General features: G+C 43.4%; 1 protein-coding gene across 1 annotated transcript; it reads right to left on the bottom strand.

Moving 5' to 3' along the window:
* Positions 1 to 210: 210 nt before the first annotated feature.
* On the bottom strand, positions 211 to 24146 carry SMARCA5 (SWI/SNF related, matrix associated, actin dependent regulator of chromatin, subfamily a, member 5). Its single transcript, XM_048942044.1, is given in 25 exon segments — positions 211 to 389; positions 1334 to 1444; positions 1906 to 2118; positions 2735 to 2853; positions 3831 to 3963; positions 5150 to 5272; positions 5445 to 5558; positions 6104 to 6214; positions 6456 to 6575; positions 6795 to 6939; positions 7616 to 7752; positions 8969 to 9121; positions 9203 to 9324; positions 10457 to 10683; positions 10960 to 11069; positions 11620 to 11688; positions 12863 to 12994; positions 13095 to 13250; positions 14270 to 14449; positions 16272 to 16372; positions 17502 to 17602; positions 18333 to 18499; positions 21312 to 21386; positions 23506 to 23892; positions 23895 to 24146. Coding segments are annotated over 25 exon segments (3624 nt in total). The 3' UTR covers positions 211 to 323.
* Positions 24147 to 24693: the final 547 nt, after the last annotated feature.

Raw genomic sequence — 24693 nt, 5'->3', positions numbered from 1 at the left:
TAATTGCAAATCCTACAACTGTGAGATGACCGAATAAATAACAGGTACCGAGGTAGGAACATGAATGAAAAGAAAGCCAAGTAAAGCACTATTAATAAATGAAGCCTATTTATTATTTCAAGTGTTAATGGTAAAAAAAAGTCAGCACAGCTGTTGCATTTAAAAAAGTGAAACTACATTAAGTACTATGTTTCTAGTTCAGTAAACAGATGAACCCGATGTCCTTTAATGACATAATAGTTGAGCATTGTACAGTACATCTTATGAAGACCCGTAAATTAAAGAACTACTTTTTAAATTTAGTGATTACAAAACTTCTGCGTTCACAGCTTTAGCTTCTTTTTTCTTCCACGACCGTCAGGAGTACCATCCATTTTGCGCTTCTGTGCCTGCAAGGTAAGGTTGTCAAGTAAGTTCACGTGACACAAAAAGATCCATAAGCACCGCCTTCTGAACCCAAACAGATGGAGACGATTTAACCTGGGCAGCTTTAAAAAGGTGACAAATCGCAACTGTAACGTGGCAGATATATATGCATCCTGCTCAGGATAGTGGCTGTCTTATATTCTTACAACTCCAGAAGGGCATAATTCCATAGAGGAAAAAAATGTTTACAAACAAGTAAGGATATTACAAAGCTTCCCTGGTTATAGAATAATGCTTCTAGGCACCACTTCTGTGAACCATTTGAAGCAACACTTTTAGCAACAAAAAACTAGGCAAGAAAACAGGTGATTATTTCCTTTACAAAAACAAACCTGTGTGTTTAGGTGCACTTCAGAGCACTTACTATCAAGCATATGCGCTCGTTCCCCAAATCTAGCTCTTGGAGCCCATTTCACGACAAGCCCTCTACGCAAGGAGCGTGAAAGCAGGCTCTAATGTCTAATTTGTAAGCACATCTGTAGTGTTCTCAAAGCGAACTGAGCTGTTTGCACTGCCTGCCTAGATATCCTGCTGTGGTAAACATCCATTTCTTTATGGATAAAAATTAATGACAAGACTAAACCCATCTCAAGCGTATTTTATAAAGGTAAACTCACAGCCTACCAACTCAGTGATTAAAAAACGAGGCGAGCGTCTCTGTTCCAGGTGCACTTTAGAACCAGAACTTTATTTGCCATCCACGAGGCTAATAGCTGAGTAACTGCGTGAACTTTAAGGAGCTCTTAGCGCTGTCCTATAAGGCTTTCTGTTGGACGCTACTTTAAAATAATTTCAGATATCACATACCATTAGAAAAACTCACTGTCGTCAAGTGCTTTTCTGTGGTACAAAAACAGCACAAAAAAAAGCGCAACCAAAACCAAACCGGCACCTTTTTAAATCTTACCGAAGATGGTTTTGGTCCGCGTTTCTTCTTCTCTGCCTTTTCCTTTTCTTCCAGTTCCATGTTCTCTCTTTCAATCAGGGTGATTAAAGTATTGCATCTCCTCTGTAGCTCCTAAATGACGCAACACAGTCACTCACTACTTTAGACAGCTACGCAGTGTAAACAGCATCACGTCAGAAGACTAGAAATACCTGTAAGTTGCACGTTTTTTGTACTTCGTGCAAAACCTTGGAAGTAGAAAAAGGAATTGAACGCTTTACGATAGTCATTATCTGGATACACGGGAGTGGGTTTGATCGCCGATGTTGGCTTTTAAAACACAGCTGTATTTAATTCAAACTCACGGTGACTGTGAAACACGGCAGTAACTGGAGGTTTAAATTTCACCTCCCGTGACAATTTCAGATTACTGCCTTTACCATCTTAAAATTGTCGAAAAGTCTATAAAAATTTAATATATTGTACATATGCACACACTTACTCTCGCAGAAGCCATTCAGTAAGTCTGCAGTATAACTGCGGTGTGTCGGTGCGGTGTTCGCAGGGAAGGAGCACGTGAGATTAATACGTACCATAGCAGTTCTAGACTTGAGAAACCAGTCAAATCTGAACTGGGGGGAGTTTCGGATACACTGTCTTAATTCATCGTAGACGTTCTCTTTATCAAATCCTAGCTTGTGAAGCATGCAGATTAAAAAGCGATCCTCCTCTTCAGTGTAATTCTTCCCTTTGTTAGTACCATACGATATTCTTAGCTGGTGGAAAGGGGCTTTGTATCTGCCAATCTAAACAAAACAAATAAGATTACACAAACTAAGAAACTGTGTAGAATGAGCACGGAACTGTTCTCTATAAAAGCAAAATAATCCTGACAGGCAGATGAACGATACCAAGTTAGAAAACTAGATTTCTAACATCACCACGCCGTAGGAACTGTTGGTTTTCTAGCCATTGACTTTATTAATATCATCTAAACAAGCAGGTTTAGAAAAGTTTGCCAGTAATCTCAATTATCTGCGCACTGCAGACCTGACACTACGTGTGAAAACGGTTGAAATCTGCCGGTCTGGCTGGGATTCTTTCTGATCGGGAATGGTAAAATCACAAGAAAAATAAAGCGTGTGCAGCTAAACCTGAAATTATCATCACAGCTATCAGCCAAAATAGGAATTTTTAGTCTACATAAAGCAATTAAATTCAAAAGTAGAACCGGCAAAGGAACAGCGCTTCTACAGAAAAGGAAAAGGTAGCAACCGCTGAGGAACAGACCGAAGACAGCGATATCGTGCCCAGCGACGTGTTCTTAACGTACTGGTAACAAAGGCTGGGTAAGTACACAGCACAGCAGATCGCCTCCTTGGCACGGGGAAATAAGGGCAGCGAGAAACACAGCAAAGATACCTTCGTATCAAGTGCTTTTTTTATGCTGATCCGTCTCTGAATTCTGGCTTCTCCTCTTTCTATCTGAGCCATGATCTTCTCTATGTCTTGAAGTTCGTTGCACCTTTCCCAGAACACAGCTGCAAGAAGAAAAACCGGTTAGATTTTTTTCTTGGAATGAGGTGTTAGCCTGAACAGGCAGTAGATGTTATTTCCTTCTACCAGAGCTCACTGCTGTATAAAAAAGGTTGTGCCTTTACCCGATAAGCTAACTTCAGTGCCTGAAATCGTGTTGCAGTACTGCAAATACTATTTTGAAGATGGTAGATATAGGAGTCTTCATTTTAAAAGAGGTGTGACATAGGCCAGAAATCTAATCTTGTTAACTAATCTTCTCAAAGCAAAAAAAAAAAAAAAAATCTTAAAAGTCTTAAAATTGAAAGAGGCAAAACAGCAATATGGCTTTACGGAAGGGAGGGGGTGAGAAAGCGTAAGAAAGTAGCCAAAGGCAGGAAGAAAGTGTCTAAAAGACGAGTAACTGTTTAAACATCACATCCATGAATCAGCAGCTGTCTACCACTACGTATGTGTAATGTACACATTATGTAATGTAGATGCTGAACAGTGCAGCTGCGCTCCACACAAGCCGCTTCTCTGACAGGCCAGGGCTAAGGGGCCAACTGATCCTCGGTCACAAAAGCCAGTGGTTGTCATTCACTCGCAGCATATTTACAGCATCTCGTGCTTTAACAGTGTGAGGTACATAATAAAGCTATAATTATTTGAGACAGCTACTGCTTAGTGAAAACAGCGCTTTTGCAGTGCGCTGCCTTTCGCAAAACTGAGGAGGAATTGAAACCAGCGCTCTCCAATTGGAATATATCACAGGAGGTCTGTAACAGCTCGTGTGCAGGTCTCAGTACAGCTTTAACCACGCTGAGGCTAAACCTGCTACATTTTTTTCTCAGTAGAACCCAACTCCATCAGCACAATCCAACGAGAGACTTAAAAGAGCCATACAGGAAGCGCACTGAAGTCAGTCAGCACGTTCACAGGCGTTTCGAACTAGAAAAGCAGCATCAGATACAGACTGGACTGTAGTTGAAAAATAAGTTACCTGAATACTCAATGACTTCCTCCGGGGTTTTTCCTTCTACTTCTCGTGCTATATTTTCAATATCGTCACGGCCCCACTTCTCATTAGCTTTGATGAACTGGTTAAAATCTCTCTTATTCCAGTTAGTAAATCCCTTTGCAGAAATTAAAAGCAAACATTGCAAGTTCAGGATTCGTCCGTTTCCATGTTTGTCTTAACAGAATTTTTTAAAACGCCTGAGAGTAACACTTGCATCGTAGCAACAGTGTAAACTTGTGCTTTTCCTGCTGTTTGACCTTAGTAGAACGACGACACTGTAGAAACTGCCTAAGGATTGGCACTGGTTCTCTTATTGCTACTTTCAGATAATAAAATTATTCAGGTATAAGTTAACCCGTTTAAGAAAATCCCTCAGGAGAAGCGAGTAGTCTCTATAACGGCTTTGTTCAGCCCAAGGACCGCTCGGATATCATCAGCCTCCTGTGTCACCTCTGGTCTCTTGCCCTCAGGACGCCTGTTGTGAGATGCTACTCGGTAAGGATGGAAACAGCACTGCTGAAGTTATCAACTGCCAAAACGGGCTAATTGCACTTAGTATTAACCTTAAAAACTGCTACAAAGTCAGCCGCACGATGATTTCACCACAGCTCGTTTGACTGCACCAATTTTCAATAGCAACTCTTGCACTGCGCTACTACTCGAACAACAGTTTGTCTTACCCCCAGAAAATACACGGTGAAAATATAATACCCAGACAAACAGGCATTTATCTACTTTGAATCACTTAAACGCACGAGCTAATAATCACGTAGCTGCCCAGCTTATATCTTCTTAAAGAATAAAACGTTATTCACTTCTAGTCATAGTTTCAGAAACTTGGCCCTTTAACCCACAGCATGTAGTTACATGTGAGAGTGGCGAGTAAAGAACACGCTTCACATTATGTGGAAAGGAATACGTGCAGCTTTGCTGCTGGTTTGCATGGTTCCACAACAGAGAAAAGATGTCACAGGCTGCAGTCTGTGCAAACCTGCGAAGCCGGACTCGGACACCGAGTAGGTCTTAGTCATTAGGCTTGGAAATACACAGAAGGTCGATAGGGTCTGGTACTCTGAATGCACTAACTTGGTAGGTAGATATCCTTCAAAAAGCTATCTTGGCACATCGCTACAAACCTCGCGTTACACTTTTTATTCAGTAGTACAAACTAAAACGTGCGGCCGCTTTAATTACTTTCAATGTGGCATCTGGAAATCAATGACAAAGACACGTTCCTATAAGGCGGTACAAAACAAACCTAGCTTCAGATGACATCGGTATCATTAAAGAACCAACCGTACCTGGGTGAGAAGCTTCTCTTTTTCTTCTAGTTCTTCGTCATTAAGAGGTTCAGCTTCATCAATCTTAAGCTGCTCTTCCTTTTGCGCTTGGGCTGCATTCGGAAGATCAGGATTACGAGGTACCTGAAAGGTTTTACATTTAGTAAAACCTGGTGACTTTTCACAGACATTAGTAGCTTTCCGTTAATACAACCTGCTCACTTGTTCAGCCCAACGTGATTTTAAGTTAATGTGAAAGGTGGGACAGGACGTACATTCCTACCAGTGTATTGATGCAAGGAGTGAACTTTGTTACCTTGTACCCGATTGTTTTCCTGTAGTAGAGAATCTCTTTTTCCAGTAGTTCAAAGAGTCGTGGAGGAAAGAACTGAAAGTCCTGTACATTTGGCTGTTTTGGAGGCCGTGGTGCCTGAAAAACATAACGTGATTCTATTTGTCTCCTGTTCACAGCCAGATTTGCAAACTCAGTTTGTGAGCTTAGTTTGTGAGCAAAAAAACCCCTTTATTTCTACTAAAACATACTGTCCTTACTTAAAAGAAGGTTACATTAAAACACCGTGCAAGAGTCCGCTACAACACGAGGACTTCTGGAAGTAAAAAGGTGAGAGAGAGCAGGCTGTGTCTTTGGGGAAGAGAATAGTGGAAGAAGACTCACCATGTGCACCAAGGCGTGCACAGTGCGTAGGTGAAGAAAAACGACCGCTGCTTAAGCAGCAAAGTCGAGTCTTTACCCTCCTGAACTCTTACATGACAGGTTTCATCCCTCTCTTACTCTTTCCTCAAATAAGATGGTCTCAAAACCTTTCGATTTTTCTAAAATCAAACCCTCCGAGTGCTTCCCCAATTTGTGCAAGCAAACAGAGTGATATTAATAAATTAAGGCCAATTTCTTGCTTTCAGCTCTAACTTCTCAAGTCTATCTGAACAATTTATTCTTAATACAAGTCAACTCACCTTGGGTGCTTTTGGCTCGCTGACTCGAAGAGCCTCTCTGAAGTAAGCGTCCACGGCGTAATTGGCCTTTCTTTCTCGTTTAGGTGGTTCAATCCACTCTGTAAATGCCATCTGGGAAATAACAATAACAACAGTATTAAAATTCTACCACCCCCAAGAACTATTAAGACTAAGTCCTGTGTAAGATTCAGATCAGATTCATTTTATATGAAATGAAGCGTACCTCTATTTCAGTAAATAATTTACATTCTAAATTGTTTCTGTAGTTCTATTGTATTTTAACCAACGCGTTTTAAAGTATGGTACAATCTTACGAATCACTACTTTCCTTCTAAAGAAGCAGAAAGGTTACCTTCTGTTTTTCTCTGTAGTCCTCCCCTTCAAAATTATATACGCTGGATTCTGTATCCATCGTGAAATTTCTGAGTGAGCTTTCACCCATCTTGGAAAGTTTTTCGTTCATTTCTGCAGTCTGGGGGCGGGTGAGAGAGAAAAGAACATGAACGACTTTGAAAGGTACCTCATTACAAAGCTCAGTTGCGACAGTAGGAAAAAACAACGACCAGTACAAAACTTCTCGCAAAGAACAACCGTATTTTCTCCAGCTTATAACAAGGTTGTCATCCGGCAATATACTCCTAACACCTCATTTAAGTCTACAGGGAAGAGCCTTTCTTTTCATTTATCTCACCTTTTTTGCACCTCTTTCCAAAATGTGATCTATATCTTCATCTGTAATCTCACTCTCCTTGGAGGCAAACACATGCGTCGCTCCGTGTCGAATCATTTGCAGCATTTCATCCTTCCCAAGTTTATTCAAATTTTGATCCACCAGTCTTCCTAAGAGAAAAGCATTGGCAGGTAACAACACAAGGACGAACAGTGGAAGACTTCCCCCTCCTCTTAGCCTTAGCTTGAAAATGCACCTCATGCAGGGAAACTCCACGTGAGAAAAATGAATAAATAAAAAGCCAGCAAAATCTAGCCAAGAATGACAGACATTTTGTTTTACAGTACATGGAATGGTTTTGGCTGTGAGACCTTCTATATAAGCTTTATGTTATGGTGCATGGTTTGTTTTTTGTTTTTGTTTTACAATTTCAAGACAAAACCTTGTTGAATGATCTTTCCACAGTTAAGCCTCTGATTCCAAGCAAAGTAATCTAGAAGGTTAAATATCCTCATTGCTTCTCCCTGCGTATTAAATAAAACCGAGGCATTGCTTTTTCCATTTCGAGACTAATTTTTAACAAGTGAATAATTAAAAAAATGACATCTGTCTATAACTGCTTTATTTCTGGAAAAATAATCAAAAAGTTAATGAGGAGAAGCCTACCCCTGTTGTAAGTTTTCAAATGGATCGGGTCTTTGCACTCCGTCTTCAGAGTACAGCTGAGGCAAAAGCAACATTCCCATTAACATTCACTTGATTTCACTATTTTCAATGTTGAAAATAAAACGAAATAAAATAACTCATCCTGTGTACAAACTTCATTAATTGCCTCCAGATACTTGCCTTGCTGAATGACTATGGAATCGAGGCGGAGTTTCATTTCTGCACGCTCCACTATCCTTTCTTCCACTGTATTGTCTGTGATAAATCTGAACACTCTTACAGTCTTTGTTTGACCAATTCTGTGAGCTCGATCCTAGGCAAAATAACACCACAAAAATGCTTGCTTGTTAACTCGAATATATAATTTATATTAAATATATAATCGAATATATAGTTGTCATGCATTTTCATTAGTTTCAATACACTACTTGGTAACACAGAATAGCGTAGGTTAGCTGCCTCTTTATAGAAAATCCAGCAGCGTGAGTACCCAAGTTGGCATTACAAGTTGGTGTTGGGTTTTTTTGTTTCTTTTTTAAAGCAATATCAACAATAAGCACATCTGTAAATACAATTCCTCAAAATAGCCCGGGGTTCTTTTGGTTAAACAACAAAGGGGAACACAGGTTGTTCATGACGTTAGATAACCTTTTCTGTAAAACCAAAGCACTTTAGCAAATGTCTCTGTACTGACCAAGAGCTACCTTTCTGAAAATCGTTCAGTTGTGCTATGAATATTTCAATTAAAAAAATACAATGCAACCTCACCTGACTGGCAAATCATTAACCGCTACAAGAATTAGTATTCCAAACGTACACCTTTAGTGGGAGTTTGAACTACATCACTGTGGCCTCCAGGCACAGTTTTCATCATTCCTTTAAGCTATTTTTGCTAGAATACTTGAGAACGTACAGCTTAACTGCAACAATTAAGAAAAGTGTAAGCTCTGTCAGTGACAGACTTCATCTGCCAGTTAACACGGTAAGATTTTAAGTACCGTCTCTACTTCCTTATTTAATCATTAGCGCTCTTTGTTTGTCAGTGTCTGGAGATGCACACAAATCCACTCCAAAGACAATTACAGAAAATCAAAGATGGTTGTGAACAGAAGCTTGCCCTTTTATTACTGCCCAGAAACCATTTCTTAAAACTGCAATTTGGTTTTTTATTCGCCTCGTTTCCGAGGTTTCAGTGGAGACAGTGAAAATACATTGATTTTGACTCCCCAAAGAAGGAAGATCTATAGTCGTGGACTTAAGACGTGCCATTAGTTTAGTTTTTAATGAAAGCAGTTCTTTTTACTTTACTTTTAAACACTACTAAGAGTACCATGGCCTTTGCCCCCACTTAAATCACTGCATTGCCCAAACGTGACTAAGCTGTACTGAAACTGAAAACTAAGTCTTAAAAATACTACTTCTATGCTTAAATGTTTCATTTCAAACTTAAAAATGCCACCTTTGTATAACACACACATTTTCAGAAAAGTTACAGGAGGAAAAAAGAACATTTCTGTCTCGGTTCTTACCATAGCCTGAAGATCTACTTGTGGATTCCAGTCTGAATCGTACAGAATTACAACATCAGCGGTAGCCAAATTGATTCCAAGACCTCCAGCCCGTGTACTCAACATGAAGACAAATTTCGAGCTACCAGGTTCGTTATATGCATTAATAGAAGCCTAAATAAAGAGAAACGTTACCATCAGTTGAACCGGATTTGTTATAAATGCTATTTTTATGTAAGCAAAATATTTCTGTACCTGTCTTTCGTCATGAGGTGTTTGTCCGTCCAGTCTACAGTACTCATAATTTCGCCACATACAATAATCTTCCAAGATATCCAGGACTCTGGTCATCTGGCTGAAGATTAAGACTCGTGAACCTGGTTGGGGTAAAAAGCCTTTATGTTTTCTCCAAAGCTTCAGCTTCACCGAACACCCCAAGCGGCCGAATCAGAAAGGGAAGGAGGGCAGTTGCATGTATTACGAACAGCAGAACTTATCGAGAAAAGACTGACTTAAGACGTTTTCAGTACTACGTATGCATAAAATAGTATATGTTAAAAATATGCTCCTTTCATTGAGCAACTACTAGAATGTGAAAGAATGAGCAAACCAACGTGACTTCAAACCCTTCTGCGATTACAAAACGCAAAGCTGCAGAAGTTGCTGTCAAGTACTGCAAAGAATTCCCACAGCTTTAAACACAATTCTGTATTCTCTAAGAACAGTGTGTATTTACTGTTCAAATGATATCTAGTTGGGACAAGAGTGATACAGAAGACGCAGATCACCACAGCTGTTATTTATATATATTATCATTATGAATATTCATTGGATACCAAGGGCAAGTAACTGAGGTCTGGATTTTCTATTTTTCTGCAGTGCCTCCCCAGTCGCATGCTTTCCTCCACTTCTTTGGTGACTCAACGGTAATGCGCTCCATAGCTTTCTCCATAGTATCGAAATGTTAAAATTAAAACAATAAAATAAAATAACTGATGTGTTCCCCCAAGTTTGCCTTGAGGAATCCACTGAAACAACTCACATGCTGTTCAAAGTCATATCCTGAAAGAACAACATTTCACATGGGATATGACTTGAACCTAAGGTGAAGACTCGGAATCTGAAATGGTGGTATGTGACGACGAACCGAAGTGTTGGCCAACGTACCACATCTTTAAGTTACACACAGCCAACGTTGCTGAGAAACCAAACCTAAAACCCAAACCGACTGATGCTTCTGCAGCCTCACCTTAGCTGGAAAACCAACTTTAGCAGACCAAAAACCCCTTCCAAGTCACAAAAAGCCGTAACGGACTATTGACTCAGTTATTTATGAAGGCGCTGTCAACTACTTAAGATACAGTGCTCAAGAAGCTGGTATGATGCTTAGAAATCGACCATGATCCCTTATAACATATGCTGCTTTTGAATGAAGACTCTAACAAGTACTGATTTTCGTTTGTATCCCTGAACTAAACAACACCCAAACGACAACAAAGAGATGCATACCTTGCTCTTTCAGCTTTGGTAGTAATTTGTCCAGTACTACCATCTTGCCACTGTTGGTGACCAAATGCATATCTGTTGTGTAAGGTGGACCAGGTTCTGCTCCGTCAAAGAGATAGGGATGATTGCAACATTTTCGCAGTTGCATTAGGATATTCAGCAGTCTCATTTTGTCCAGCTTTCCAGCAGAATTCAAAATATCTATATCCTTCATTAAGATTCTTGTATACCTACATGAAAGAAAGAAATAAACCCTTTTGAAACTATAAAACAAAGTTGTCCTTCATTTAAATAACATGGTGTATTCAAAAGCTCACCCCTTCTAACTTCATTGGGTAACTCACTCTTATCTGCACATTTTTATCTTCATAAAAGTGTCACAAGAAAAATAAAGCAGGCATCTAGTATAGTGTAAGGAATTAAATCGAGTTCCGTGCAATAACCAAGTCACAAACAGCACGTTCCTTCTAAGCCTCTGCCACAGCACGCTCAAGTGTCTGAATTACCATTCTCGTTGCATTTTGCTGAGACCCACGTAAATTTTCACTTCCTTCTTTGGAGGTAAACTTTTCTCTACATCAGCCTTAATGCGACGTAAAAGGAATGGTCGTAAGACCTGAAAGAGATTGCATCATTAACTGTAGTTTGGAAACTAAACGTTGAACCAATCAGTAACAGCACTGCAGATATTCTCTCCTCTACATCCTCCAATGCCAGAGCTTTAACCCGATCATCTGAAAAAACAATCACTATAGGCAAGCTATTATATATGGAAACATATATCAGTTTCCTTTGGAAGACTCTGAATCTTCTAGGTCGTGACTTTCAGGACAAGACTTGTAAAAATTTTTCAGTATTTTAGTAGAAGGCTCCTGAACGTTTAGGTGATTTTTTTTAAAACCTTGCTTAACTGAAATCTTAGCAGTGCCTTGAAAGCTAACGTTTTAAATGCGAGTATCTTCAGAACGTTGAGAGCCAGAAGAATATACTCTTCCTCTCTGGAAAACAACTTTTTTTCCAAAAAACTGACATCCTTTAAGTTTTTCTGAAAACCGGACGCAGTTTCTGGAATAAGCTGTTATGCCTAGTATTTCATCACAAGAAGTATTAGAAAAATTATAACCTAACTTAGGTAAATGTAACACACAAAAAGCACGGACACTTACCATATGGAGACGCTCCACCAACTTTTGATCCCCTAGACAGTTGTTCGTATCAAACCATGAGTCAAAGTCCTGCATCAACAAAATAACTGACATGTAAGAGCTGTTCTCCCAAGGTGCACTATCATTATAATGGGAAATAGATACAATTCAAGCAATTCTGTTAAGCAGCAGATAAATAACCACAAAGCCCCTTTTGGTGTAAAAAAAAAAAAAAAAAAAAAAAAAAAATTTGAAGTAAAATTCTAGCGTCACGAGGCTTCCGCTTCTACAGCTGTCACAAAGAAGTAATGAAACACTATTCTGATGCAGTTCTCTTGCTAGGCATAAGTACTACTTAGTGAAGCCCACCGTGGACTACACAACATCTCCCAGTTCACGGGAAACAAATAATACGGCGACTTCCAGTTAAAGGTAAGAACTGAGTTGCTTTACCAATATTTAAGCCTACTGTGATACGCAGTAGAGATCATCTTCACAGTGTAATTTGAAACTACTCTGCCCTGGTGAGGCCTCATCTGGAGTACTGCGTCCAGTTCTGGGCTCCCCAGTACAAAAAAGACAAGGATCTCTTGGAAAGAGTCCAGCGGAGGGCCACAAAGATGGTGAGGGGCCTGGAGCATCTCTCCTATGAAGAAAGGCTGAGTGATCTGGGTCTGTTCAGCCTTGAGAAAAGGAGACTGAGAGGGGACCTGATCCAGGTCTATAAATATCTAAGGTGTGGGGGGCAGAATGGCGAGGCCGGACTCTTTTCAGTGGTGAGTGGAGACAGGACAAGGGGAAATGGCTGGAAACTGCAGCATAGGAAGTTCTGCACAAATGTGCGCAAGAACTTCTTTACAGTGAGGTGACGGAGCACTGGAACAGGCTGCCCAGGGAGGTGGTGGAGTCTCCTTCTCTGGAGATGTTCAAGACCTGCCTGGATGCCCACCTGTGCGACCTGCTGTAGGGAACCTGCTTTGGCAGGGGAGTTGGACTCGATGATCTCTGGAGGTCCCTTCCAACAACTACAATTCTGTGATTCTGTGATTCTGTGAAACACCTCGGATCTGCAGGGCTCACAGTAGCCCTTAGGAACGGCGAAGCTGGAAACTTTAGTTTACCTACTATTGGTACAAGATACGATATTGGAAGCGCTTACCGACTGTCAATCGATCACTATAAATAACTGATAATCCAAACTACACACGCACAGATGATGAGGTCTATTTTCAAATTAGTTTCACTAATGGCAAGGAAGACTTACTTCAGACGAATTGAAGACGTCTGGCAAAAGGAAGTTAAGAAGCGCCCAGAGTTCATGTAAGTTGTTCTGAAGTGGAGTTCCAGTTAGCAGCAGCCGATTTGTGGTCTTGAATTCTCTCACTATTTCTGATAACTGAAGGAGATTGAGACAGCAGTGATTATAAATACATTACTACTACTGCTGTCACTTAGCAACACAGAAAAAAGCCTCTATCAGTAAAAGCATAAATTACCTTTGATTTTTCGTTTTTAATCCTGTGGGCTTCATCTATGACTAAATATCTCCAGTTAAACTTCTTGAATACTGATTTTTCTTTGATAAGCATTTCATACGACGTGACACAGACATCCCACTCTCCTGGCAACAACACGTCTCTGACAAAGGCAGCCTAGACAGCAAGGTGACAGTTCTTTAGTGAGGCTTTGTCAAAACTAAAACAGAAAGAACAGTAACGCTGCCAAAATTAAAAACAGAACGAACGGACAAAACCATTGCGGCTAAACTGGGAAAGGTGACAGAGTTCATTTAACGTACAACCACTATAAGGACATACAGTTGTTAAGAGGTTAACTCACGTCCGGGAGAAAGGCAGCCAAAATCAAACTTTGGGATTCTAAAAAGACATGCTGCAAAACTCAGAGTACCAGATCTGGATCGCTGACTTCCAAAGCTATTTCAAAGTTTCAGAATTTTTGTCATTTCCAACCCAACAAACATCAAAAGTAGACCCGAGTGCCCTTAAAATAATAATTTAAAAATTCTGCTGCCAAAAGTGTGAGTTTAATGCCACCAGCAATTACTCCCTCCATAAATAAATCCAGCTGACAAATCTATGATGTGCCATCACAGCCCGTGCTTTTCAAAACACAAATTTTCTTCGCTGAAAAACTAGCAAAGAACTGACGATACTTGAAGTAACAAAAAACAAATGAATGAAATACTAAGGCCGTAAGTAGCTGGACCGTATCTTCTAATTGACACAATTCAAGGCAAATAGGATTAGCAGTTTTTTTCCAACATTAAGGTGACCAACATTTCCAGAAACCATTCCTCGATGGGAGCCCACAGCCCTCCTAAAAACCAGTTACGCTCCATACGATAAACCGTATGGAGCAGAAAACAAATGACTTCTATCCAGAGGCATCTGAAACCACACAAATGAAAGCATTTTAATTGTTTCTGTTGCTCTACATGGGAAGAAACGTAAGGCGACAAAGCCACAGCTGCAAAACACACGTGTGAATTCTGAGCCGGTCATATTTTAAGTAGGAAGCGCTTGTGAGTCTTAAACTATTCAACAGCTAGAAATCCAATTTCCTCCCCTGTGAAAGAAAGGTAAGAGCAGCAGGATCGCATGCTGGATTTACTGCGTGTGAATACAGGAACAGTAATAACATCCAAACTTACTCGCTGGTCTTTGTCACCTATCAAGCACACTGCTCGAAGCGTAGGTACCCATCTCTTGAATTCATTCATCCAGTTATGTAGGGTGGACTTGGGAACTAACACCATGTGAGGACCAGGAATATTTCTGTAGTGTTTCATATATCCAAGGAGAGAGATTGTCTGCAGTGTCTTCCCAAGACCCTTTAAAAGATATTAACATGTCAGGAATACGAGATCTCTCTGCAAACACCTTTAAAAAGCTCAGCAGGGTGCTCAGAGAACGCCATACAAAACGCAGCAGCCTCAGCAAGCGGATAAGATACATTAAAAGACAACAAAAAGCATCAACACTTCAGTTAATGGAAGCTTATGTATCTTCCCCCAACTTTACAATAGAAAAAGTCCTAGAGCAGCATTTTCAAATGTGGAATTTTGGAGTTAGAAGTCTGTCTTTTTCTTCAAGTAAGACCTTCTAAATAGTTAAGAAAGCAATATTTGGAGCAATTTATTTTTGTAGATTAGGTGCGCTCAGCTTATTTATTTAGATGTCAATGTTGTAAACTGACATACGTATTCTCTTAAACTTGAAATTAAGCATATAAGCGAAGACACTGGTAAGGTAAACGTATAAAAGAAAAAAACCAGACACTGAGCTGCTTCAGAATGACTTTCTTAAGCACTGTTGGCTATTCAACAGCTACCCTGCATCTTCACCACGTCGCTATAATTAAAACAAAACTGAAAATGCTCAAAACCCAGATGATCCACGTTATCCAAATAATTCAAAAGATTGCAAGACAGATAAATGGAATTTAAGAAACAAGAAAACAAAACCAAACATGAATGCAAGTCATTTTGCTTCCAAAATTCAAGTCTTTGCCTTCAAAATGACCACTTTCCACCTGCTGTGAGATACGCAAGGTGTTTACAGGCAACGTGAAAGGTATTAATAAATTCAAAATAACTTATTATAAATAAACTAAAAATATTTAGTAATAAACATTTGAACGCCTCAATCCAAAACGGATTTTGGAATAGCACAAATGCAAGAACTTAAAAAGTTCCCCGCTCTTCTTTGTTAATGCAAGCTCACTCCACTCGGAACTAAGTAAAGAAAATCCTCTGTTCAAAAGCAGGTATGCTGAAGAAAACTCCTGTTCTATTTCAAAATTAAATGTCACGAAATAATAACTTGAAGTTATTTGCCTCTAATTTACCTTGAAGAAATTTTATTATACAGAAGAGCAGCTATCGGGAAGTTGTGAGAAATGCATTATAAAAAATATAATTCTGGTGGTATTTTTTTTTTTTTTTTTTTTTTTTTTTCTCCCTTATCAGCTCCTCATAAAAATCGGTACAATTAAAATCACTTCAAGGACACAAGTCCGTCTGCCTCTCAAACCGCTGGAATTTATTTTCCCTCTGTCTCTCATCCTTCAGGGAAAAAGAACAAGAGTGAGCAAAAATACTACGGCCAGCACCGACTGCGTTGTCCACGGCCATGGTGTAAAATACCATTTTAGTCCCTGATTACATCTATCCTGGAAAGTTTCCCACTGGTGCAGTTCTTCCTGCTGGGCACATCAATCCACAAAGGCCATGCATACGGTGCTGTCTCTGCTGCGTATCCTAGGAACAAAAAGCGTGTGCGCATTTCTTGCTCTTTTCATACGCGATGCCCTCTTTGCAAGGGCAGCCTCATAATACCACAACAAGATTGTTGTGACGTCGAGAAAATGAAAAGAATGTATCACTCCATGGAACGCCTCACCCTAATTTCACTTTTCTAAAGTTTAACAGATTCCTCTTTGCATGTCTGTTTACAAAAGTGTCCGCATTTATTTGAATTAACATACCTGTGAAATTGCATTAAGATTAGAAATCTAAAACAGAAAAACAAAATTGGGAAAAACATGTTGTATTTTAAAAATAGAATTAAAAAAACGTCCACAGCTGTACTAAAACTCCATTGTTTTACAGGTGTTCACAAGCCCCCCACTAGAAATACAGGTTCCATACATACCATTTCATCTGCTAGGATACCATTGATGCCATTTTCATATAAAGAAATGAGCCAGTTCAATCCTCGGACCTGATAATCACGCAGCTTTCCCCACTTAACATCTAAAAGATGTAAAAGAATAGACAAAGAATGAGGGTGGTGGTAAGAGGATGCCCAAAGAGGCTGTGACTGTCCCATTCCCGGAGGTATTCAAGGCACGACTAGACGTGGCTCTGGGCAGCCTGATCTAGTGGCGGGCAACCCTGCCCACAGCCAGGGGATTGAAACTAGATGTTCTTAAAGGCTCTTTTCAACCCAGGCCATTCGATGACTTGGGAAGATTTGTCCCAAAGAATTTCACCTTTCCTTGCGTGCCAACTGACATTCACCTAAGCTACAGAACTAATTCAAGTGGTAAATATGCAGTTCCAAGGACAAAGTAGACTGGAGACAGTGAAAGGCTAATTTTGTTTCTGATTTTGGAAACGACACAAATTATACAGATATTCCAATTTTATGATCCCCCCAAAATCAGAACACTGTTGCAGTGGAAATGCTGTCACGGCTTGAAGCAGTGATGGAGCACCTGGCGGGAAGGCGGGGCCAACCCAGGGGAGCTCAGCTGCATGCAATGTACCTGAGTGACTGGAAGGGGTGGAGCCAGGATCCATCCCTTCCCAGAATTCACTTAAGGGCTGGCAGTGGAGGGGAGGGAATCACTCTGGAGATCCCTACGTGCCTAAAACCTTCTGAAGGTAAGCAGTTTTTTTTCCCCTTATTTCTATGTCCACAGCTGTTGTGTTAGAGAGAATCCTCATTTGCTGCAGCCTGGGATCTTGCTGTCCCGTCATTGCTGAGCTTTCCATCACGTTACAAGAGCGCTACGTTAAAGTAGCAGAAAATTAATTTCTCTGTCAAATAGATGGATGCTATTTTGTACTTCAAGCTGAATCACAAGAGCTAGAACTGTGAGAATACTTAAAGCTAGCTCTTTCTTAGTAACAACGGTATACCAAATGGATTTCTAAAGGACAAGACTGACTGGACCATCTTTTTAGCCTGAATATAAAAGCTCCCCTGCCAGCCTATTTTGTTCCATCAGAGTGGTGCTGGTTTTCCTCATACCTAGTTGACTCTTTTTCTCACTGACTAGCATGAAAATAAATTCCTGTTTAATCTTGACTTTCAGGCTTGACTTCTGAAGGGGAAAACACTTTGGGTAGGGGAAAAAAAATAGAAGAGGAAACGCACATGATGGAGATTCTTCGAACCGAGTGCAGACATTGGTTGTCTTGGAGCTTTCTGTTAACAGCTCCTCATCTTCTTCCTGTTCTGTTCTACGATGGCGATAGCTGAAAGTGCAAGAAAGAAGTAAGTTTACGGTTGAACTATTTCAAAATTTAATGGGTAAGCATGAACACCTGAAGAAGCTTCTCGCTTCTTCAGGTGAATTTAGAGTTCTCAAGAGAACTCTAAAGGTAAACTGATGAATTGAAATGCTTTTAACTCTTTAGAACAGAAGCTTCTTATGATAGGATGCCTGCTAGATTGTGACTCGCGTTGTGAGCAAGGTCAAGTGTTAGGGCAAATGAAAGGGCTAAAAACACAAAGCCACTGCGCACCAGTACTGGTCTTGAACTACAAGCCAGGAAATGACACCTGTGCTTCAAGGTTCTGCAACATCTGCCAGAAGCTGCAGAAGCAGTGCAGACATACAAGCTGCAATGAAGGCAATCCACTTTTGTAGATGCGATTTTCAAGGTGCCTCTAAGACAGTGACATTGTGTTACTCATGAACTCTTACAAGCTACAGATGTGACTGCTTTATTCTTCTGCCCCAGCTTCTCTAGGTACTGGAATACTTTCAACTGTGACAGTACTTTGCCACCTCCATAGATGTCTTGTAACTCCTAGAATTCTTAGACAATTTACAAGCTACGAAGTAGTCGGGGAAAAATATCCACAGTTGTACAGTGTAAAACACACCCAAATGGGACAAAAGCTGACAGGGTTAACTTATGCTTCTAAAACACAATAAAATCCTTAATTACAATACAAGCTGATCTACATGTCATCACTCACTCGCCAACTGACAGCAAGTTCTGCTTCTCATCCTTCTTTATTCGTGGACGTCCTGGTTTCATTTTCAAAGGTGAAGTTGGAGTTTTCTGAGCAGCAGGCTGAATGAAGTGAGCAAACAGCTCAGTCTGCTTCAACAGATACTCAAATCTGTTTGCTCTGTCTGTTTGCTGTTGACAAGGGAAATTAAGCAGAAGAAGTGTGAGACGTTACAATATGCATTCATTTAAAAGATAAGACAACAAATGCTTTTTGAACAATAACAATTCCCATATCTTCAAATACATACCTACAATAACAAAAAAGAGATGATTAACATCGGCAACGTAACTGTTGCTGACAGATCCTTTCACTAAGTCACGGCTAGCTGCTGCTGCCAGTGTTAGGATCAAAGCTGTCAAACAGACCTGCCCTAAGACTGAATTCTGACTGGTACTAGGAGCGTGCGAGTGTCGCTAAACAAGGCAGCACAGCCCCTTCAACAACCTCCTTCCATTAAAAATTACTGTCCTATTCCCAGAGCTGTACGCCCACCCACCACGCACAGAATTCTGCACCGAACTCGTTCACCTCACCAACCTGGCAGCAACCATTCTCTCTGCTATCACAGTAGCACCCTAGCTGCTTAGTGTGGTGTCAGATAAGTATGAGAGTTGGCATGAAAAGGGGCTGGGACAGCAGAAACGCCCATCGCTAGAGCCAGTAAACCGATTTCAGCAATAAAGGGCCATAACACACGTTCAGCCCAAGATGACAGAGTGCACCCCTTGATACGAGTCACCATTTTTGCTGCACAAAAAAGATTTTTTTTCAGGAGACAATACCTAAAAGGTTTAGAGCCTCCGAGACTGTTTGGAATCAACATATCTTCCAAGCATCCTGAGGTTACAGGAACTTTAGAATAGGCAACAAAAACAGAAGGCAGCTCCAATTTTAAAAGCAACCACTCAGACCTTCTGCCGGCTGCCACAACGTAACCTGGTATTTAGTAACATGCACAGCTACAGGAAGCCATTTCTTGGTAAAAAGGAACGCGTTCCTGACTTTAGCAAGAGCAATGCCAGCCCTCTGAGTACATGCCTCTTGAAGCAGATCCTGTGCTACATGAAAAACAGAAAGATGGGATGAGAAGAGACAAGAATATCCTCTATGTACTAGAGGAGTCAGAAGGACTCTAACCACAGTTACAGCTTGACTGACACAGCTGAAATCCACAGCCAATAAACAGTTCCTGTTTATTCCTCATCGACTGCTTTTATTTACACTGTAACTGTTTCTGAAGTCTAAACTAGCTGAGATTTTACTGCTATCCAAGCTGCCAACCCTTGTTTGTTCCACTGGGTGCACGAAAGATAAATACAAAATGCATTCTGGAAGCTTCCTCTTTCTAACACATTTAGCAAGGAAATGGCCATAATTTTTTGGCGGCGCACAAATACGTCACAACCGTTTTCAAGGTGCTTCAGGGCGTTCCCTTAAGAGTTGACAAATGTTGTCTGTATCTTTAAGGCGGGACACAGACAAGAATAGGTTGCACTACACAATCTTGAGCTGTTCTTCAACCGACAGAGACAGAGAAACTTTTCCTGTTTTCTTTTACAGTGCATCTTCTGACTATTTTTACAGTAAAATACAGTCTTCCTTGTCGTCGTGTCTATTTACAGCCTGGAGGAAACAAATCCAAGTTTGCCTTCTACTAGGAAGTAGCACAAAGAAATTAGCAGAAGACTGGGTTATTTTCAGTGCTAAGAAGAAACACAGGAAGTAGCAGATGACAAGAATCAGTTTCGCTTTGCTATGAAGAAATTCCACATGTACTCACAGGCACTGGGATCAGGAGCGGGAAAACACGAAGGAACACAGAAAGAAAACGTGAGACAACGTTAAGGAGCGGAAGGCTGTATCTCCTACATTTGGGATATCATGGAAGGAAATATAGGACATTTTCTCCTATCTAATCTGAGACATGGAATTACCCACTCTCAAGTTTGAGGAATCTAAACTGGAGCTTCATAAAGAACAAATTGCAATTCTGAAAAGCTAATAAAACCCCTTTCAGTCTAAACAATGTGAAAGGGCTGAAGAGCTGGAGAAGGCTTACAGTCAGCACTCACACTAAACAGCAAACCTCTTCTCAGCCTCCTGCGAATTTTCAAAGCTAACTTTTATTTACTTAACTCATATACTGTACTGCTTGAAAGAAACTCCCTATTCTGAAGTGCCCTGCCAGAGAACATTTCAACTGAGAATGAACACAGTGACCACTCAAAGCCTTATGTTCCCCCCCCCTTTTTTTTAAAAATCATTTTACACTCCTCACATTAAAATTCATGTACTTTTCCTACAGAAGACTCCTACTCCTGCAGTTCAAAAACAAATTTGATTGTTGTCCTGTGCTGAACAGCGATACGTAAAAGATCCTAGCCTTCAACTGATGCCACATACTGAAGAAAATGAAGTAGCAGCCATTTAGGAACCAAGAGAGAATCCTTCTGACTGAGAAAGGGAATGATCAACTCTTTGTTATCCTCCTTGTCTACAACTGTACACCCAACCTCAAAAGCAACGCAACCAATTCCTTTTCCACTTCTTAAATTTAAGACACTGGAATACTTCTCATTACATGATTTTGATAAGCCTGGGGCACTTCAAAGCTGCTCAATGTTTCTGAGACAAAGCAAAACACATTCACAGTTAGTACCATAGACCACCACAGGGAAACACAGAACAGAATGCTGAAAATAAAAATAAAAATGGGTTTCGTTTTTTTTGTTGGTTTTCTTGTGTGTGTGTGCGTGCGCGCGTTCAGGTGGGTGGGTGGGTGGGAAGGGGTTATTTGTTTTAAATTACTCAGATATTTCTGAATGACCCAACGAAGTCTTACAAAGCCAGTTACGAGATATAAAAAGAGCAGAACACTAAGTCTATTCTAACAAGTGCCTAAGTACAGGACAGCTGTATGCATTTCCCAGTGATACGTACCATTTTCTCTTCATATGTAGGATCTGCTTCCTGGATTTCTTTTGGTTTTCCTGGTGACGCATCATTAAAAGATTCCTAAGATGAAAAAGAATTAAAAACAACTTATTTTCTGAGTAAGAGAACATACCTATGTCAAAGAGAATAAGCTCGCTGCAAACTACCATCTATCCACATCAGATGGCACATCCACCTTTCGCTGCTCTGATACAGTTAGCTTCGTATTACAGTAAAGCGATCTGGAGCTGGATCAGAGATCCCTGCCACAGGGTGTGGGACAGAGCTCGCCCTCCCTGACCCACTTCAGCTCTATCGTAACTGCATCCCACCCGGGTGGATGAGGGACCAGCTGCGGTGCAGCAGCTCGGCAGGCCACCTCAGAGTGCTGAGCCAACGCCTCCTACAGCCGGCTCCTGGAAGTGCTGGGGAAAGAACTAGCTCTGGTCCTGAAGGAAGAGCGCTTCCCAGTGTTTCCTTTTTCCAGCATATCCCAATTTCTCATCGTACTCTATCAAAGGAACAAATACAAATAAGAACCTGGGCTGCAGCTCTGTCCTGAAAACAGCACAGAAATTTAGAGAAACCGCACTTTTCTATTGTTTGGTTTGAAAAGTCAAACAACCGTCCGTGTCAAACAGAAGTCCTGATAACCACGGACACCACCGCTGCTAATAGGAGAACACGCTGGCAGGAGGGCAGTCCTCCCTTCAGCCCATTCCTGCCAAATCCTTCACCCAGTGCCTTCCACTGTGCCTTCTGACCAGTGTGTTTTTGTCCTTGTCGTGCCTGTAACCAGGTTAGTTCTTTCCCCATCATCTCCCACACGTAATTATTTCACCTTCTGCTCTCAGACCCCAAAGGACAGGGCAACCATTCTCCACTAAACCGCACTAAAACAGCACGTTGCACAGCAGTTCCTGAAACGCTCAGAAACAGAAACAAGCACACAGTGCCCTCAGAACCGCCGTTAACCATCTCGTTAACCATCTGTTCGGCTGAGCCCAGCCAGAGCTGAACGCAGTCCTTCCCAGCCAGCAGAGAACAAAGGCAGAAGTACAAAACACCACTAAACAAAGGGAGGCAAAACACGGGGTGTTTGTGGGCGGCTCCTCGCACAACTCTGCAGGTACAGCCCACGGAAATGGAACAACCCTAAGGCAGGTCGGCCAACATTCAGAGAAGGCAGAGTTAGGGCAAAAGGTCTCCTAACCTTATACCGAACCTTTCTATTCTCCTCCCGCTGCACTTAGCTGACAGCCGGTCACCACAGGGCCGTTGGAACTTCCGTGCCAAATTCCTCTTTCTGCAGATACGCCTGCAGCAAGGAACACGGGGCACGGCAGCACGCCGCCAGAGCTGCTCACACAGCTACAAGCCTCAGCCGGAGAGCAGGAAGCCGCCGTGCCTCCGAGGCGCTCGGGACCACCGAGACCCGCCCGAACAGAAGCTTCGCCGAGCAGAAGGCTCTCCCTTCCCCGCGCAGAAGGAACCGACCAGCGGGCCCTGAAGGAGCCCGCGCCTCGCAGCTCCCACGCGGCAGCCGCAGCCCGGAGGCGCCCCGTTCCCGCAGGTTGCGGCAGGACCCGCTTCCCACAGCGCCGCGGCTCCTCGCTCATCTGGAAAACACGGCGAGGCGCTGGGATGGCGGCGTGACTCAGAGCTCCGCGCGGGGAGCAGGACCGACCGGTTTCCTCCTATAGCCACGGACACAGAGCCGCGATAAAACCCACATCTCTAGGAGCCGCAATAAGCACCTGCTGCCAAAACAGTAATAAAAAAGCGCCAAGAACCCCTCCGCAACTCCCTCCCCTCCCCAAAAAAGTTAAAGACCGCTTCACAGCGCCCAAGTTTCAGCGCCGCGAACTCGCTGCCGCCAGCGAAGCGTCCGGCGGGGGAGCGTTACTCGGAAGCAGCGCGAGGCGAACCCACGCGGGAGCGGCCGCGAACCGCATCGGCGGTGAAGGACCCCCCGCCCTGCCTCAGTCAGCCCCAGCCGGCCGGCTCCTCCGCGGCGGCGGATGGCTGCGCGCGGCTCGGCCGTCCCGGGTGCGGCGGGCCGCCCCCCCCGCAGGCGCCGCGACGCACGGCTCGGCCCCGCGCCCGCCCCTCCATTGTCTCCCGGGCCGCCCCGCCGGCCCTCGTGGCGGGCACCTGCCTCCGGCGAGGTGCGCGGGGCCGCCGCCGAAACGCGCCTCACCTCCATCGCGGCGCCGGCTCCAGCGGGCCCGGCGGGAGCCGTCCCCGCCGCCTCTCCGCCGCCGGCCCCCGGCGGCGCGGGCGGCTCGTCCGGCGGCGGCGGTCCCTGCTGCCCGGCGGACATGATCCCTCTCCACAGACGGCGCTCGGGCGGGACGCGGGCCGGGCCAGCGCCCGGCTGGCTGCGCGCCCGCGGCGGGCGGCCCGGCGGCGGGGTCGGGCCGCTGCGATCAGAGCCCGGTGCGCGACCGGCGACAGAGGCCCGTCCCGCTGCCGCCCCGGCTTTCTCGGCGGGATCCCACCAACCAGGAACCGAGCCGGCAACCCGCTCTCGCGAGAGCCCGGCCTCAACGTGCGGCGCGGCGGGAGCGAGCGCGTCGCGAGCCGCCTCCTCCTCTTCCTCCTCCTTGGGCGGCCGTTGGCGCCGCTCCTCTCGCACCCGCCTTCGCGAGCGCGGCCACGCAACAGCCGGACGGGGGCGGGGCTGCCTCGCGCGCACGAACGGCTGTGCGGGCCGGTAACGGAGCGCCGCGTGCTGAGGGCCGCGCGCGGTGGGGGGGGCGGGGGAAGGAGGCGGGACCAGCGCGGTGGCGTCACGGGTGCGCAGGCAAAGCCGGCTGGTAGCTCGGCCGGGGCACACATGCGTGCTCGTCCGCGCCAGCTGCTCGTTGAGGCAGAGCCCGCGTCCCAGCACGCTGCACGCACCGTGATGATACGTCGCTCCGCCGCAGGTGCGCCTGCCTCAATCTGCTGTTAATGGGCGCACGGAGCTGCCCGTCCCACGCCGGGACAGTGCTGCTGGGATGGCAGCTGTGACATGAAATTTCCAAGGAACGGAGGGAATCGGCTTTGACACCGCGATCGTGGCACTCAGTTTCTGAAAACAAGAATAACACGGCAGAAATGTTCAGCTTCCCCAGAATAGGATTTTTCAACTCATGCTTTCTACTGCTTGTTTTCCATCACCGCACAGGAGAGCCCAGTGCCGACCGGCACCCTGGCACTGTAAGCAGTAGCTGATTACACCCCTTTTATTCATTTAGCTACCTGTACTCATCTAACAGGCCCCTGGGTGCAGGTTTTTACCTGCTCTCCTCCACTCCTTCCCCACAGTGCAGGCAGAATGGAGGGCTGGGAAGCACCACACGGTGCCCTTCCGATTTCTTACTCTATCTCCCAGGAGAAGCAC

The sequence above is a fragment of the Lagopus muta genome, chromosome 4 (genome assembly GCF_023343835.1).
Source record: "Lagopus muta isolate bLagMut1 chromosome 4, bLagMut1 primary, whole genome shotgun sequence".
Classification (NCBI taxonomy): Eukaryota; Metazoa; Chordata; class Aves; order Galliformes; family Phasianidae; genus Lagopus; species Lagopus muta.
The sequence above is the reverse complement of the archived record's forward strand: the minus strand, read 5'-3'. Positions and strand labels throughout refer to the sequence as shown.